We start from the raw sequence: 19,258 nt of genomic DNA, 5'->3' as shown, positions 1-19,258 counted from the left end.
CTGGAGCGGCACATAGGTAAAAGCTTTTGGCGAAATTGTGCCACAAAGGGCGCTCGATATTGCATTCGGTATGTGTGTATGTGAGTGTGTGTGTGTGTGTGTGTGTGTGTCTGTGTGTTTATATGTTGGCTGCAACTAGTGCACTTAAGCTACCAATACAAATGCACTTACCATAAACACGTATGGAGCCTTCCGTTTCCCCAAGAGAATTCTTTGAGATGCATCGATAGTTGCCAAAGTCGCCATATTGTAGGTTTCTTATCGTCAGTTTCATGTGGGCGCTTTAAAAATAGGCAGTTAGAGTGAGACAACATATAGAAAGAAAAAACCAAACGGCAGATGTTCCACAAATCGATATCGACATTAATTTACAGCAGAAAGATCAGCTCAGAATTTAGTTATTTATATATATATATTTAAGTATAAGATTTCAGCCAAAAACAAATACATTAAATACCGAAACTGACTGTTTAAAGACGGAATTGTTTTTGAGAGAAAATCAAATTTTAAGTGTTTCACAAATCGAAGTCGCCATTAGTACAGAGATTAGCTCAGACATAAGATTTTAGTCACAAGACAAATAAAATGATTAAAAAATTGGTGATTTCAAGGGGAAATCGTTTTTTTAGAGGAAAAAAATGGCAAGTATTCCATAAATCATTATCTTCATTAATTCACAGCACAGAGATTGCCTCAAAATGTAAACACAACATATTTTTCGAGCCTTTAGTCAAATACAAGAAGTAAGAAAGAGACGATTTAAAGGCGAAGTCATTAATAGGAGAAAACCAGATTGCACGTATTCCACAAATCGATGTCTTAATTAATTCGTAACACAGAAACTACCTTAAAAATGCACAGCGTTCATATAAGCTCCAAAATTTCAATTAAATGGCAAATAAACAAGGAATGAGTAACAGGTGATTTAAAGGCGAAATCTTTTTCGGGAACATATGCACTGAAATGTAGTATGCATTGGCGTTTTTGCTCCTGACCCAGCAGCTGCCAATGTTGTAGTCAAGAGCAAATGCATAATAAATATTTAACAACACCATTTTGAGAGGGCGAGTTTCGGGTTTAAAGTTTCATTCATTTGACTTACCGATACGAGTTCTCTGTGTAGTCCGTTTTATATTTCTTGCTGGGCAATACCATTACAGAATTGTATACCCAATAGATGATGGCTCTGAAAAATGCAAGAATAACAACAATTTTTCATCATATTCGAACAAGGGGGGGGGGGGGGGATTTTTCATAGAAAATGAAAAACAAAGTGCATTTCAAAATCAAAGGCAGATCAGCTAACAGCTGGAGGTGCGATAGAAGCCCGTTTAAATGAAATAAAAAACGTCGAGTACGCTTAAATGTATGCTATATCGAAATTTAAAAAAGAAAAATATTTAGAGATGAATGAAAAACTCACTTGGGATGAGCCTCGGTGTGGCAATCGATGGTTACATCTGTGCCAGCTGGCGCGCCAACAAGTTGATTCGGCACCCAAATCATTGGCGAGACTGAAAGAAGCGCGGGGCAGAGAAGGTAGAGAAATGTTGATAAAGTGAACGATACCAGAGGGAAATACCGAGAAATATGTATGCAAGTGTGTGTATGTTAGTATGTGTGCATGTATGTAGTTAGGCAAGGTGGCGTTGCATTTCAAGCGTTTGGCCAAAGTACGCATAAGCTGCAGCATTACGTATGTTCAATATGTGTCTGTCTCGCTTTCCTGCTGCTCAATTTTCCCCGTGTGTCTATGTGTGTGTGTGTGTGTGTGTGTGTGTCGTCTGTCTGGCAAGCTTAAAATGAAAGTGCAATGACAAAGCTGAAAAACACTTCTGCGAGACATGGCAATGAGACAACACGTTGCCAGCCTGACTCTTAAAAATAAAGAAATGAAGAAAATGATGTAAAGTTTAGCAGGAAGTACGTGCTGTGGATTTTTGGCAGCATAATGGGGGCTGTTTTTCAGTAGCAAAAACTTGCGCATTTGGCCAGTTAATATAAAAATGTTGCCATGTTTGGCGCAAAATTGTTTTAAAACTAGCTTCGAGTGTGTTTATTGCTGCTCTTGTTATGCCAAACATTCATTTTGACAAGCTCCACTAATAATAGTCAAATTTTGGCATATATGAAATTGGCGATTATGAATAATTTCAATATCTATCAATTTAGTTGCACAAAGTCTGCCCCCATCAATATATCCACACACAGCTTTGCCTCAGTCTCCATCCAGCTCAACTATCTGTTTTACCCGCGCATTTACCATAGTTTGCCCCAGTTTTGTGCACAATGCAAACACGAAATTGAAACAGCGAACGGCTTGTTGGAAATTTAAACGCGCACCCCGTCAATGCGCCTACCTGTATTTCGAAACATGGCGGATCGCGCATCCCCTAACTACCATGCACAACGCCACGCACAAAAACGTTCATAATAAAATAGGTGGGGGCGGTGGTGGGTTAAAAAAAAAATGGAAACGAAGGAAAATGCCGTCAAAGTCATACGTGCAATGCCGGCAAGTGACTTTATTGCAGCTACGTGACGTGAATTATTGTCAATGTGTGGGCCGCCTGAGGCAGCCAGGTGGGCTGGGAGGGGGGCGCGAAGAAACTCGTTAGGATTAACAAGCGTTTACTTGGCACACAGCGTGCAGCTGCCAGCAACCAGCAACAGCCGCACAACTTTAACGCCCGGCTCGACTCCATCATATATCAGCTGCATTAGCAGGAACCAACCAGGTCGCTGGCTGCGTTTGTCACGGCCGCGCGACGAGCGACGAGCGAGCGTGCAGTTAAATTGATGAGCGGCAGGTATACGACTCCAGACTGCCTCAATTGCCGTATAGATGGATGAATGTGCCGCATAGATACTCACTCCATCGCGAGTCTCTGCGAGTCGTTGTCATCGTTCTCGTTAAGTGCACGCGCGTGCTACAGCCACGGCAATATAATGTGACCGGCTCAACGTAAACTGCCGCCGCCTCGATATGTGCATGTATTGTGTATATATACTTATATAGTTTTCATTTCGCTCAAGTCAACCGACTCTTGTACACACATATATATGGTTGTCTATATTGTGGGGTACTTACACTCCACATCCAGTATTATGCGCTTCGAGACAGAGGGTGGCACTCCATTGGTGGCTATGCACAGATAGGCGCCCATCTCATTGCGGCTAACTTTGGTCAGCGGCAGGATATCGCCATCGTAGACCAGAACTGTTATTGTTGTTGGTTTTGATGTTTGCAGGAAGTAGATGTCCGCACCATGGAAATAAACGTGCAGAGCATGGAGAATTTTCAATGGGAAACTGACAAAATGAAATGTATCTAAGCGTGGGCAGCTTCAAAAGTTAAGTGGAAGAACAATTTAAAAAAATTAAAGAATTTCTTGTTGAACTAAAGTTATGCATAGGTCAAAAAGTTTTTAGATTAAAAAAGAATTTATATTAAATTTAATCTCCTAACAGCAAATATTAATTTAAAGTTAATTTAAGTCGAAGTGACTGTTAAATAAGAACTGAAATCGGTTTAAATTTATCGCTTACACTTACAAATTTCCTATTCAAAAAATACTTCTGGTCATAATTATATTTTACAATCATCATTTGAAATAATAAAAATCTATTTAACTTCCATCTGTCTAACTCTTAAAGCCACCCGCATTAAAGTTTGACACTCTCATACCTTTCTTCTTTTTCTCTACGGCAATTTCCTCGCCATCCTCTCGACGCCAAATGATTTTTGGCGTTGGAAATCCATCGGCGCGACATGTCATGTTGATATTTTGATTTTCACGCACCGCCACCGAAGATGGGGTGCTCTCAATGTCCAGTATGTTGGGTGGCACTGAAATGAGAGCAGGGCGTACATATTAGTAGAGGGTACAGCTTTGGCTGTTGGCTTTAACTGCGTCACTTACCCACCACCTGCAGATAGCCAACCTGGCTAATCATGGGATTGGTGTTGACCTGGCACATGTAATAGCCGCGATCGTCCTGATGCGCTTGATTGACGTGCAGCAGCCACGTGTTGTCCGCGTAGGTGATGCTGTAGCGTGGTATGCGCGAGATGACATGGCGATGTATGGTGAGTATCATCTGGCGATCAATGTGTATCCAGGCCACCTACAAAGGACAAGCCAATCGATATTCAACTGTGCTGCACACATAGCTAAGTTCACACACACGCACACACTCACACACAGAGCTGTAGTTATAATAAATGAACGCCTTGTTGTGACGCATGAGTGTGGCTAAGAAAAAGAAAAAAACCAACTTGACAGCTGTTTCCGCTTTTTTAATACAATTTTTTTTTTCGTGCTAGCCGCATCAGTTTGGCTTCGTTTGCTTACATTGCGTGTGACACAAGGACAGTTCATGTCCTGGCAAGGATTTTGCAGCCATGCCGCCCTCGCTGCAAACTTTTCAAATTTACTTTCTGCCCAGTGACAGCAATGAGTTTCTCGTTTTCAGCAGCAGCAGCAGCCCGCTCCTTGGCAACCAATGTTGATGAAAGTCCAATAAGAGCCAGATAGAAGAAGCTGCCTGAGACAGGGACTTGGCGCCTTGGACTCCTCGCATGTCCAGTGAAGAGGACAAGCAGCAAGCAGAAGGCGCTGGCACAGGGCAGCGTTTTATATGAAGTTGATATGGCGAGTAAATATTTGTGATTTGTTATGAACGCGCGCAACTGAGATAAATGATAAGTGATTTCCTCGTCATTTTGTTGGGTTCACACAATGCACCCTCTGCTGGTGTGGTCGAGGGTACAAGACGTTTGGGTTATTAGTTTTTGTGCCCGAAGTTTTCAAACTGTTGATTTAGTTGATGTGAAGAGACTTCTTTATTATCAGTTGCCCGATAAATTCAAATAGAGAAAATTGGAATAGACTTGAAAGCAGTTACTCAACAGCGTACTCTGTCACTGTGCCCAGGCCAACAACTTGTCATAGACAGAACATCACATGTCTGCCTCTGTTTCTGGCTGTCAATTCAGCACACACCCACACATAAACACACACCCAAACACACTCAGACACACAGCGTCAGAGGAATTCACAAAATTGATTTTAGACAGTGTCGCCAGCTTGAAACTCCATTGTGACGCGCGCCGTTCAATGTACGCACGATTTATGACGCTCCCGAAATGACTCCCTCCCTCCCCCAATACCGCACTCACCTTGTAGCCGCCCAAATGCTCGACCACACAGGGCAGATTGGCATCACGGCCAACGGCAACGGTGACATTTGGTATGGGCTGTGCAAAGCGGGGCTCATCCATCATAACTGTGAATGAAGAGGGGAATAGACAACTCGGTTAGCTAATGAGCAGCAGATGCAGCTTAATAATAAGGATTGCGATATGCAAATAACCGAAGGGAAACATACCCTAACTGAGAAAATTAAAAATATAGAAGCAGGAAAAACTAGAAAAGGGAATTTAATTTTCATATAAAGAATAAACAAAAATCAAAGTCGAACGAACTCTGTTTCCTAAAAACTTGCCCAAGAATTTCAATTTAATGTGTATAAAAATAATTGGAGCATACTTTTTGGGGCAAGCATTTTTGAATAGTTCCCGTAGGAAGATAGTTTCGTAAATAAAACATATTAATTAAATATAAAGCTTGGCCAGCTGAATAACAAAGTTATATAGCATCCAATGCAAATATATGTAGATGCTGTGCGTTTGTGGAACTGCAACAGCAGCAGCTGCTGCCGGAAGTCCATGACCCGCAGGCCAAATATAATCAACGGTTGCGTTAGTGTCATTATGAAATAATTTAACAAAGCAGTATTTTTTTTTCCTTTTTTTGTTCGTGTTTCGTTTTTTATCTAGCCGGGAGCCGGAGCTGTAGTCGACACGTAGTCGGTAGTCCGTAGCGGCTACCGCAGCCTGTTGAGGCATTGCGGACGTCCTTGGTTGTTGCTGTGGCAGTTGTTGCTGCTGTTGCAATGGCACTTTTGTTTTTCTATGCATTCATTTCGTGTGCTGTTTTTCTTTTTTTTTGCCACGGAAATGGCGCACAAAAGCAAAACACCAGCCAGGCTGTTAAGCACGGCAAGTGGATGCCTGCCTCAATGTGCCCCCATTGCCACAGCGACCCGCAACAGCGGAGCGGACCTTGTTATCTGCAACACGCAGTTGGCGGCCCGCATGCCAACATTGCACCTGGCATACGAACACGAACACGAACATGGACACGGACACAGACCTGGCATTGAAATTGAATGCAAGCCAGCCGCTTGATGCCATCGTCGTCTCGGGCAATTTGAGGTCTCATTTTACTAATTAAATTATGACTACTCGACTCGACTCCGACTCCGAGTCGACAGGTTCGACACCCAACACCTTGTACTGTCCGGAATGGTTTGTTCAAATAGCGAGCAGCCCTTCGTTGAAATCTAAGCAAATTAAAAATTGATTAAATAATTGGATAGGTTGGGGCAATACTTTGCAGTCAGTAAAACTGACTTAAATATTCATTTACATAATTAGGAAAATTTCAAAATAATTTAACCGAGATAATTATTGAAGTTCTCTATTAAGAAAAAAAAAAACGCCTAAGAAAAAATAAATAAAATATATATTACAAAAATCTAAAAAAATTCAAGCTGATTATGTAAATGTTGTGACTGAAATCTCTACCAATAATAAATCTCAGTTCTCGGCTTAACGCTTTCAATTCTCAACAAGTTAAGACTTCAAAACAGTCTGCTTATGATCCCACAGACAGCTTCTTCTTGTAAGCGCTCGTTTTTTATTTTGTTTTTAACCCAGTTAAAGTTTTTAAATCGATTTCAAGCACTTACCATGTGTCACTAGATTCGTCATATAGATGAGAAACATAATCCGCCGATTTGTAAAACGGCTTGGAAATATGTTGAGCGCAATAAGCAAAAGTTTAATTACCGTGATTATAAACATTTTGTACAGAGCAATTTGTGCGTTTAATTAGAATTAGTTAAATACACAGACGCGCACACACACATGCGCAGAGCGAATATACACTTTACATATATTCGTTTAATTACGCGACTATCTTTTTTTTTTATTTCTGTTGGTTTAGTTTTTCACAGCATTTTCCATTTGAAGGTTTACTTTTATTTCCCATACATTTTATACATTTGTTTTGTGGTTTTTTGTTGCATGTGTTCTTTTTACATTTATTTGATTTGCGTAATTTAATTTGCACACACAAGTGAACACTTTCGTATATTTCGTGTATTCGTTGAATGGCAATTCAAATTTCATTTAGCGTAAAGCTTTAAAAATCGCTTAATTCACTTGACGCGTCGATTGTTGTTGTTGTTATTGCTGGAGACGAAACAATGAAAATTGAAAATAAAAAATGCATACACTGGTGAGAAGAATGGGCGGGGCGTGTTCAGGAGGTGTTCGCAGAGGCGCAAACGATTTCAGGGATTATAGCATTTATTATTATTATGGCACTCGCATACTCAATTCTTGTTGTTGTTGTTGCTGTGTGTGGATGGTCTCTACAATGTTTTATGTGTGTATGCGTGTGTGACTACTACAAAAGCAACAACAACAACCCCACCCATTGTAGCTGTTGGGCTTTATGGGTTATGACTCGATCGTAGCTTGCTGTTTTTGCTATTGTTGGGAATTTCGGTTTGCAAAGTTCATTTGACTGCTTCTGTATGTCACTGACTCTCTGTGTGTGTGCATGTGCGTGTGTGTGTGTGTGTGTGTGTGTGTGACCAGTGCTACATTTATTATTAATAGCGCTGTATTCCGGACCAGAGTTGTGTATACAAATGAATGCGTTGCATTGATGTTGCTATTTTATGACCAATACGCATTTCAGTTGTTGTTGTTTCTGTTATTGTTGTTGTTGTATTGTTGCCTTTATTGCTGATGTTGTTGTTGCTGCGGCTGTCGTTGTCATAACATGGCCACATTTTCATTGCGCATGAATTGTTACATTTCGTTTCGCTGCCATCTCTTATTGTTGTACATTTATGCACTCCACGAGGGCATAATGACTATAACATTCGATTTATACAACCATTTTTGGTGAGATCTATTTTATTTGGTACCAACTTGTGACTCGTAAGGGACATGTGGAACCATAAATTATTAAAATGTTTAGCTAATGACAGTAAAGCTAAGTATTTTATAAGTGTGGGTATCTTTAATACTATCGAACTAGGCAAAAATAATGGAAACGGCTTAAATTTACAATGGAGGACCAATGCGACTAAGAGGAATATATTGAAGAAGGTGTGTAGAAATGGAGGCCCAATGCGGCTAAGTAGTTTATTTTAAAATGGACGACTGCTTGCTGTAAAGGATTGACAGAAAATCGCTCTGCGTTTGACGAACTAAAGTCACAATGGAGGACAATTATAAAATCAATGCCATAATGAATGTCAGAAACAAGCTCTAAGCTTAGGGCAGGTCAATAGATCTAAGACCGCAAATAACAAAGCTTTATTTAACTGACCATGGAACGTAAAAGCAAGTCGTATAGATATATAACTCATTAATGCACTAACTTTTTAAAAAAGAGTATTTTGAATTTAATTTAGTGACCATGGAGATTAATTTAAAATCGGGATAAGTCGTAAAGAGATACAAAAAATTCTAAGTGGCCTTGGAGGATAAACGAGAACCGGGGCAAGTCGTATAGATAACCAACTTATTATTGTGCAGACTGTTTCAAGGAAGAGTATTTAGAATTTAATGTAAATTTACTGCAAAGTGGCCTTGAAGGATAAGTGAGAACCGGGTAGGAACACTTCTTATTATTGCACTAACCTTTCAGAAAAGATTATTTAGAATTTAATTAAAAGTAACAATGAAAATCGGAGAGTCATAACGAGATACATCCTATTATTTATACATAAATAGTATTTATAATTAATGTAAATAGAAGCAAGTCCTATGGAGCTAATCTTATTATTCCACTAACTTTTCAAAAAAAGAATATAAAGAATATAACTAAAAGTGGCCGTGGAGAGTAAGTGAAAATCGGGCAAGTCTTATGGATGATTATTGTTTTATAAAAGAGTATTTGGACTTCGTTTAAGCAGCTGGAAAACTGCACACTGTCTTTACGTTTATTCGCTTAAATGCACTTTAACTGACTGATACGTTTGGGTTTTGTGGCGCACTGTGACTTGGCCAGTTCAATTTTGCCAAATGATTTATGAATGCACATGACATATCAGCATCCTGTGCCGCCCCCCGCCGTTGCGCCCCCTGCTGTTGTATGCCACTGCCGCCACTCCAGTTGTCGCATCAAGACATTAATATTTGATTTAACTGCCGCTTTTTGTCGTCAGTTTCGCTTGGCTTAAATATTTATGTGTTTGCATTTAATAATAAAACGAATAATCGTATAATTCTTTTCATTCCTTTTTTTTCTTGTTTTTTTTTTCTTTTTTTTTTTTTGTTTTTTTTTTGTGACTGGTTTTAAAGTATTTAAAACTGCGCCTGACATAACATTTACATAGTTAAATAAAATAAAAATGTAAACAACAAACAGACGTCATGTTGTGCACGTCGAGTTCATCTCAGTTTTTATTTATTATGCATTTTAATATATATATTTTTTGTTTGTAACTCTTATTAAAAGTTCACATAAGGTAGCTTCATGAAAATCGCTTGCATTAAATATAATTGACATTGTATAGAACAATGAATTTTTCTTCTTGCTGGCAGATTTTTGAACTTTCCAAATGTAATAAAAGAAAACAATAATAATAGCATTTAATGTTAAAATGCTGCATTAAATTAATAAAAATGGAAATGAAATGTGTTTTTTAATTGTTTAATTGCGCGTACTGACAGTTAAAATATGTAAATCGTTGGCTTCAGAAGCTGCGCCGGAAAGTAGGCAACGAAATTTAAATCGTTAAATTATATTTAATGGGTGAGCTTCAATTTATTATATAAAATTATCTACTGGCTGGTGATTAATTTGCTTATATAGATAAACACCTTGCCCAAGTCTAATCTAATCCGATCTACGAGAATCTTGAATATATTGTTAACTATAAAAATTTCTTCATCTATCTTATTTGAAACTGTTAACAAGCTGTTAACTTTTGATTTGTGTTTTTTCAACGCATTTATATCCCTCTATTTATATTATAAATAAATTTGTAGCCTATCCTTAATAATACTTCCTGATTTTTTAGAGCTTATCTATCATATAATACATGCCTTAATTGCGTTGTATTCTTCATTTAACTAATCAAGCCATCAATTCTACATTCGTCCTGAAATATGTGATTTATATACCCATCAAATGCTGTTTTTTAATGGATAAATTGTCAAATAATTGCAGAGCAAACTAATATTTAAATTCCTTTCCTTGGATTAAAACAAACAAAAAAAAAAAAACAAAGCAATGCAACTAAAAATCAATTTCAATGACCTCCAAACAGCTGTCAGAAATTTACATATGTCGCGCCACAAATTTCAGCAGCTAGCAATGCGGCAGCCCCAAATACATGTACTGGCCACACATGACTGACTGAGGGGGCGTGGCTGGGCGAGCGTGTGCGTGTGTGCATGTGAAGTCTACTGCTGCTGCCGAAATGGGCGTTTTGTTGCTTGCTGCTGACATTTTATGGCTGACGACAATGTTTTTGGCTCCGTCACGCCCCCCTGGCCAGCCTATACACACACACACACATACACACACACTCGCTGGCAGCAGGCAAAGTAATTAGGTTGAAATTACAAATTATGGGTTCATGTACCAGATTATAGCGACAAAATCAGAGAAACGCACATGGCTGGAAATTACAGCATTTATTTTCGGCCATGTAGCGCACAGGAATGGAACCCAAATATCCAAATGGACGAACAAAGCATGAGGAGCGGCAATAGCAGCAGCAGCAACAGCAGCAGCTCGTTAAAAAGCACTTAGGAGCGCAGGGGGCGGAGGCAAGCGCATAAAATCGGTACGTCAGTTGGGTAATTATGATGCAATCAGTTTGAAAACAAATGAACAAAGCTAAAAATCACAACCCAAGTGCCTGACATAAATAAATGAACCAAGCCAACTTTTATATTCGCACAAGAAAAAAAAAATAGCGTCTGCCACAAATGCATTTTTTGTGTGTGAAATTTTCAATTCCATTCGCACAATGTAAATTATGCCCGAGCTGGGGCAAAGAAATGGCATCCAAAGGCTGTCATCTCGACTGCATCTTGAGTGGTGGCACAAAAAGACAGACAGACGGGCGGACGGACTGACAGGCAGCTAGCTGACAGCAGCCAGTGCAAATGGAATCGCGGCTGACAGCGTGACGGCAGAGAGAACGGATAATGGATAATGCAGCAGCATCAGCAGCAGCCACCACAATGCTGCAGTAGAGAAAGTGCATTAAAATCCTGTTTTAAGTCAACCAAAAATTCCTGTACAAAAAAAATATTGTACTCTCTGCATGCATATGAGAATTCATGTTCATATATTTGACATGATGTTGCCTCAACAAGTTAATGAACATTAAGAAGTTAATTTGTATGCAAGCGTGGAACAAAAGACATTAAAAAAACCCATTCAACATTATAATTGCCATCCCAAATTAACAAAGGCATTTTTATTTTGCCTGCATGTTCCAATTCGTTGTTTTTTTTTTCATTTGCTGCTTTTTAGCAATTTTTGCCTTGTACCGCTAATTAGCTTATTTTGGCTATTAGTAGCATCTTTTGTTCAAAATGGAGGACATGCAAAACAATACCAGAGAGTGCCCTTTGGCTGTTTGCATTTGGGCATGGGAGGAAGAGCTCATAAGTAGCTTAAAAATAAGCCAAGAGCAGTTTTGCGGTCCATTTGAACAATTGAGACTTTGTGCTAGATAGTTGTTGAGAATTTTTTATATTTATGGTATATCAAGAGAATATTGTTTAATAATGTATGTGGTTTAATGCGTTGTTATGACACTTTACCAGACAGCATAACCTTCAGCCTTTTAAACTTTCATAACTAGTTAAAACATCGCTCTTTAGAATTCGCCTCGTTTAATGTCTGCTTTCTTGTTGGTTTATTTATTTATGAGAATTTTCTTTTACTTCAAACTATCACAGTTTTTTCTAGAACTACTCATAACTGAACATCAATCCGCGTTTCAATCACGATACAATCCGCACTTCAGCGAAATGTACGGAAAAGATTATATTACACTTTCAATAACTCAGGATTTGATTTATTCCCAACGCTCAATCAATAAATGAAAAACAAATCCTTCTTGCTTGAAAGTATAAGCAGTTGTTTTTATTTATGCACAGCTATCAATAACTCCTGGCGCATTAGACCAGGAATTGAAGCTGGCAGCTGATGTCCTGCGGCGGTGGGGAGTGCGACAAGAAGAAGCCAGCGGAGACTGCTCTAACGAGGCAAATGATAGAAAAACCATTGCCGCGTAATTTGGATCAGTGCGCTGGGTCTGCAGTTACCGTTGAAAGTTTTGTGGCACAAGGCGTAATGCCTTTACAAGCTGAAGGATATTAAAAACAAGTGCGCCAAAGTGCAACAGCAGCAGGAAGAACATCAGGCAAAAGCGTAGAAAATGTTGCATAAACTTAACATAAATAATGAAAGCAATATTTCAACCCGGCCAGCAGGCAGCAGGATGAAACAAAGCGGAGTCTTTGAATAAGGAGCTGCATAAGCAGCCGCAGCGCAACAAATGAAGTTTGGATGACTTGCAACGCGGCTGCCGGTGTTGCCTGTGCTGCTGCTGCTGCTGGCTGATTGCCGTGAAATTTATGTGCGCGGGGGGGAGCTGCAGGCGGGGAATTTGTAGTTGTATGTGTTTTATTTTTTTTTAATGAATTTTCGCCCATGCAAATTACAAAGTGAAGTTCAGGTAAGATTAACCAAGCGGCATTTACGTTCTGGCCACGTTTTATCGCCGCATTTTGTGGCACAATTAAACACTTTTTATGTTGAGTTAAATTTGTCACGAGCATTTGATAAGCCTTTAATTATTTAATTAAATTTTAATTTAATTACTTAATGGCCATTACATGCAGCATCAACACGCGAACACTGTTTATGCCAACGCACAGAACGGCACTTTGTATGTTGTCGTTGTTGTTGTTGTTGCTTAACACGGCCACGTTTGGCGTCCACTTCCGGCGCAGTTTCGAGTCGAACTGATGACTCGATGCCTCGCTTCATTGGCAGCCAATGCCGCAGCATTCGGCCAGCGCAGCCGAAGTTCGCTTCGGCTTCGGCTGCGGCGCTCGTGCTCGGCTTTCGTCAAGTTTCGAGTTTCGCTCAAGTTGTTGTTGTTGCTGCGCCTGCGTCGCCGCTTTCGAACGAAACACGTGCGTTTCAAAGGAAAACAACAAAAAAAGAAATAAACATTCGCGCCTTTTTCGAACTTCGCTCCCAACTGGCAACGTACTGACAATGTGTGTCGGTTTGTGTGTGTGTGTGTGTGGGTGGAACGAGCGTCTGTTCTGTGGGTGTCCCAACAACAACAACAACAAATAGAACGGAAGAAAGAAAAAACGTAATACGCAGCGCATAAATCTCATTGGCCAAGAATGTGTGCACAAATTAATACAAAGAGCGGCGCTGACTGTTGTTGTTGGCTGTGTTGGGCCATTAGGCATTAGGCCTACAAGCCACCCCCTTGAACTTGAATTGGATTTGCAAGCACGGTAAGCGAACCAGATAAACGTTAAAGTCTGCGCAACAGCTGTGATATAATTGGCAGTATATGAAATAATTTTTTTTTAATCTTTTCATGTGAATTGTCAGAAATGTGCAACTGGAGACAATTTTATAATTTCTTTTTAGTTTAATGATTTTAGTTGTCTGGCGGCAAGCCAGGAAAATCAATTTATATTATTTATTGAACCAAACTTTAAGCTTAAAAAAAATTATATAGAAAATATATTATTATATTATAAATCCTAAATTAACCATTTTTTTTTAAATAGATTAGAGTTTAATATAAAACTTTTAAAGTAGACCCCAAAGACTTAATAACTTTGGCCCAAGCATTGCATTTATCTAACCATATTTGGTAGACGATAATTTTGGGTAGAGATCAAATGTAGCCCGCATCTTGTATAAGAAAATATGTACGCTTTCTATATTTTCTGCACAACGGGCAATTGTAAATTAAAAATTGTAGAGCTAGGTTGAAGGATGTGGAAAATTATCCAGATGAATTAAAATGAAAGGTAGAGTGTTCTTTCGAACCTTGAACAAAACCAACAATTTTTTCTTGGGCTTGAACCAACTATAAAATACTTCAAGATTGTTTAAATTAGAGGAAACAAAACTTAAAAGCCTCTTTAACAGCTTCAAATATTAATCTACTGCAAAAAATGTAAATAAGCTTTTGAAATTAGTTTTGTGTTTTATAATCACATCCTGCTGCCCAGCCCGTTCGCAGAGTTATGCCAGACAGTTGCATTTGCACACTGCACTTAAATATTCTGCATACGTAATTATGTCAGTTGCAGCTCTGTGGGCGGGCAGTTTAATATACTGACTGTGGGCGTGGACAGCATATTTGTTCTGCTTGTGCAATCATAACGCACAAGCGCACACATAACAAAATTGTGCGCAATCTTTGACTAGCAACTTTAAAGCTCAACAAACTCGCTGGACAGCTAAATTTCCCACCATTGCCGAAAAAAAAACACCCAAAATTGTGTCTATGCCATTATTTTGACTGTGGCGACTTTTCGGAAATATAAGTTTTTGTTTGCATTACAAGTTGCAGAAATAAACAAGCGGAGCACTTCCTTTGTGCCACATCTCCAAGGAGAAGCTGCAGGAAGTGCGCGCTTATACCAAAATTTGTTTTGTCTTACATCATAAGAATCTTGTTTGCTTTGTGGCCAGATTGAAAAGGCAAAAATAAGTACGAGCAGCCCGACAAGGCTAAGCTGTATCTTTGATGGACATTTCTTGTGTTCTCGTTTATGATACCATTCATTTCATATCATATCATATCGCCGACAAAACACATCATAAAGTAAAGAGTGCTCAATGCGCTTTGGATTTATGTGTGTATGGGCAACTTCTGCATATGCTCATCATCTTTGGGTCTTCTCTACTTTTGTGTGTCTGTGTGTTTCCCTTTTTTATATTTATTGCATCATTCCTCGCTGCAAACTCGCATATTAAGTGGATTGATGTATTAATATTTAAACGGCGATTTGTGGCTTCCACAAGCAGCTCTGCGGGGACTGCCACGTAAAAAGACGCAGGGGCCATTGGGTAGCTGCACTCAACCCTTGACCCTTTGCTGTTTATTTATGAGTGCTGATAATGCTTAATCTGCATATGAGAAAATCGATTTCAGATACATTTCGAGCATATATCACTCGCTCGCCTGTGACTCGCCCGAGCAATAATTACCTCTATAAAAGTTGCCATCTTCTTTCGGAGCCTCTTCCTATCCAGACTTTCCCCTCTCCGTGAGTCACATTAAAACGCGTCGCACATTGTGGGCCCTATGTTAACTTTTTGTGGGCGTGCTTGGGCTCATAAATAAAACATAAAGGCGTCGGTGCGCAGAGTTCCTTTTTTATGATGACGGCAAGCAGTTGCAGCCTCCACCACTTTCCTCTCTGACGGGCGGGCAGCATATTTTGAAAAATGTTTATAAAATAACACGGAAAACGTACAAGTCATAAATAATGCGTTCGAGCAACGCGAAGGGCTCAGAGAGGGTATCGAGTGTCGCAGTAATATAAAATTACCACGCGTTTGACATGCAAATATCGGAAAACAAGTTGAGACTGATCCCAACTGGCAATTATAAGCAGCAGCTAAAACGTACGCGCAATATGAAACATTTGGATAGGATTATTAACTATAAATTATGCGAATTAAAGACTTAACCCTTCGAATACCTCTCTCAGGGTCATTCACATTGACTTTGTCAAATAAATTATTTGCATGTGACAGTTGAACAATTATTAACAATTAATTACGTATCTGACACACAAAGAACCTCTCATTCTCTGTCTCTATCTCTATCTTACACCCTCTCTAAAACAACTCCGAATTGCCGAAGCAACAAACAAAACTCAAACCAATTGCAACACACAAACGGAGGCAGCCAGAAAAGGTCATCATCACTACCTTCGCATCTTCACAGTCAGCTGCAGTTGATTATGCACACTCACCTACACACACTCACCTACCTACACACACACACATATGAGTAAACAGTACACAGCACACAGTGCACTTGACTGTGGGCGTTTCGAAGTCCTCCCCCTCTCCAGATGCCAAACTGCAAACACAACCGATTAACATTTAATTGCACCTGCGGCAGCAGAAATTTCTGGTTCTCGGTTTCACTAATCGAAATAATTGTTTGAGTCTCTTCAGGCGAAACATAGGCCTGAAACATGAACTACATCACCTGCCAACTCGTAATATTTGTTTGGTTCGTGAATCGTGCTCTTGGCAGCAACACACACACACACACACACACCTGCTCTGGTTTACCCTGTTTCGGGAAATGTTTGTTAGAACACATAACAAAGATGCATTCACCTCATAGAGGGGCAGGCACAAACTACCTATAATATCAAATTTTATCTTTCCCTTCACTTTTCACTCAAAGAAATTAGGGAAACACTCAATGGTTGAGCAGCCAAAGGGCACATCAACTCGAATATTTTCCGCTTTTGGAGTTTTGTTTTCAACCCTTTGAGGTCCGCCCGTTGGTGTTTTGCATGAATCCGTAACAAACACGAATCCTTTTCCGGTTTCAGTTCGGCAATGAAAAAACAAACAATTTAGCGAAAAGTTTGAAGGCGTTTCATAGCTGTGGTCGCTCAAAGCGTTTTCCAAGCATTTCGGTGTCAACAGCAACAACAACAACAACAACAAACGGGAAAACACTTCCGTTTTTCACACGGTTTTTCGTCTCTTTGCTGCTGGGGCATCAGAAAAATTCCACAAATGTTGCGCCAAAAATAACATTTGAATACCAAAAAAGGTTTTTGTGCCGCGTCAGACTAACGAGCATGCAGATGTAGATGGAGACGACTCTATTTGGAGTTTTTGAGGCCTTGCTATGGCGACATTTCGCGACTGGGCTAAAAATGAAAATAAATCTTTGCCTGAAAGTGACTAAATGACAATTTTTCGTTGATTCATTCGTTTGATAGGCAAACAAAGCGCGCATTCCATTGATTTTTCTAAATGACGCTGTTTACCCAACGCAATTCAACAGCCGAGTCAGAATCAGCATCAGAATCAAAGCTCCACTTGTCCACAATGATCAGAGTGAAGCACCCTTTGGCTATCGCGTTACGGAACATTAATATTTGATTTTGCTGTTTGTTTTTAATTTACTCAAAAGCAAATTTATTTAGATTTTCCCCATATGAAGCAGACGACACCCCAAGTAAATGTCTCCCTCGTCCTTGTCTCTGGCTTCCGCCACTTGCATCCTGTGCACTCATGGAAATCGATACTTCGATACTTCTGAGTGGAATTGCATTCGACGGGGGATTGTGTCTGTTCTTTTCAATGCTTTTCCTGTAAATGATTTCCCCATTTAGCATATAAATGGTGGCACACTATGAAGCTCTATTTCCCTAAAAGGTCGCTGGGAAAAATCCAAATTAATTCTCTTGTGCTTTAATTGCGCTCAATTAGTGATGATTTTTTAAATGAATTATTATTTTTGTAGTTGCTTGAACAGATTATAACTTTTAATCTGTAAAGCAGTCTGAATTTAGACAATGGTGTTTAAACATTATCAAAGATTTATGTACTTCGGACTGCTGCAGGCCAAAGGCAAAGATATGCAAATGCTTTGCAGAGGAAAATGAGTCCAAATCATAAAGGATTTACCCTGACCGCCTTGACCCACATTCGACCCAGTCGCATGCTCACAAATTTATTTGCCAAAATATATATTTCAAAATATTTAAATTCCTATTTTTCATCATCAGCCTCATCTAGGGCCAGGCTTAAGCGCTCACATGAGTATGAGAGGAGAGCTTTGGACTTGGAATGTGCCAGCTGTTAATATTTTGACAATGACGCACAAGTCTTGGACAAAGGACAGACAGACAAACAGACAGGCGGACAGACAGACAGCCTGCCTAATGCCAACCAGTTGGACAGACAGTTGGCAAGATGAATGTCGACAGTTGGATGAAAATCCAAATTTCATATTCAGGCCGGGAACTCGAGTCTCGACACAATGTTTAACCCTCTTGCAGTTGTTGCTGCTCTGTTATTGTTTAGGCTGTTGTTTTTCTGGCACCTTCATTAGTTATTCAAAAATTGTCGAGATCGAGGTCGGAGCACAACTGGAATTATGGCAGAAGTGCTCAGGCTCTCTTAGGCTCGGCGGCAAACGCACATGTGAATTGTGCCCGGGGAGAGCTGGAGCTGGAGCTGATGACTGATGAGGAGTGTGAAACATTCGTGTGTCTAAGCGGCAAATGTCCTTTAAGTGCAATTTTAGTATTCATTTTATACAACTTGAATGATATCGCATTTCTCAAGATGTTTGACCAGGAGATGAAGGTATGAAATTTATCAAATTTATGTTTAAAACTCAGTAAATATTGGTACGTTAAGATTTCTACTGTATCTAGCATTCCTTTTAATAGTCCATCTGTTTCCCAGGTAAGGCCTGTCATAAATTGATTTAATTGTTGAGCAATTGATGAACGGGCCAGGACTTATCCTGATTATCTCTCATTGTTGGGTAATCAGCAATTAGGGATTCAAGGGATTTTCAATTGCCTGTTTCCTCATAATCTGATCCTTTAGCTGACATTTACTTAACGATTCAGTTAATTTGACAAGGGTTATCCCGAAAAATAGAGTAATGAGTGAACAACTGAATTCACATGAATTACAGCATTTAAAATGCTTCAACTTCAATTGGAAAGGGCAGTGACAACAATTGTTGGTTGTTTGCTGTTGTTGTCGTTGTTGTTGTTGTCATTTCCGTTGAGCGTTTTAATGAGTTGTTAAGTTGTCCCAAAGAGACAAAAGTGGGCGCCAGTCTCATTGTCTCCCGAGTGCCTGACTGCGATAAATGTCAATTGCAGAGCAGATGACAAATCTTCTCTTGCGGATTTCCATTGACTGAGGGCGATGCAAGGTTTAATTATTCTACTCAAAGCGCCCAAAATGCACTCCAGCCCGTAATATGATTATTTGAAGCAGGCGGCGCAGACAGACAGAAAGGGTAGAGCTTCGGTCTCATACAAAATGCCATTCGATTTGGCTGGGAACAGCTAAGCTGTGACCTGTTT

At 39.6% G+C, this 19,258-nt stretch overlaps 1 protein-coding gene across 2 annotated transcripts in view; it reads right to left on the bottom strand.

Annotated features, from left to right (window-relative positions):
* The window catches only part of DIP-delta (Dpr-interacting protein delta), an 87,578-nt gene that overhangs the window by 38,804 nt on the left and 29,516 nt on the right, over positions 1-19,258 (bottom strand). For both annotated transcript variants that reach the window (XM_064690035.1, XM_064690034.1), the window contains exons 2-8: positions 5,183-5,289; positions 3,924-4,128; positions 3,689-3,850; positions 3,092-3,220; positions 1,424-1,514; positions 1,103-1,186; positions 172-281 (exon numbers count right to left, since the gene is read on the bottom strand). In XM_064690035.1, coding sequence (XP_064546105.1) covers positions 172-281; positions 1,103-1,186; positions 1,424-1,514; positions 3,092-3,220; positions 3,689-3,850; positions 3,924-4,128; positions 5,183-5,289 — 888 coding nt within the window. The remainder of the gene's footprint in view (positions 1-171; positions 282-1,102; positions 1,187-1,423; positions 1,515-3,091; positions 3,221-3,688; positions 3,851-3,923; positions 4,129-5,182; positions 5,290-19,258) is intronic.

Source organism: Drosophila montana, unplaced genomic scaffold, assembly GCF_035044405.1.
Source record: "Drosophila montana isolate Dmon_TW-CO22-7 unplaced genomic scaffold, ASM3504440v1 contig_3231_1, whole genome shotgun sequence".
In the NCBI taxonomy this organism is placed as follows: Eukaryota; Metazoa; Arthropoda; class Insecta; order Diptera; family Drosophilidae; genus Drosophila; species Drosophila montana.
Note: the sequence above shows the minus strand (reverse complement) of the source record. Positions and strands in the feature narration are given on the sequence as shown.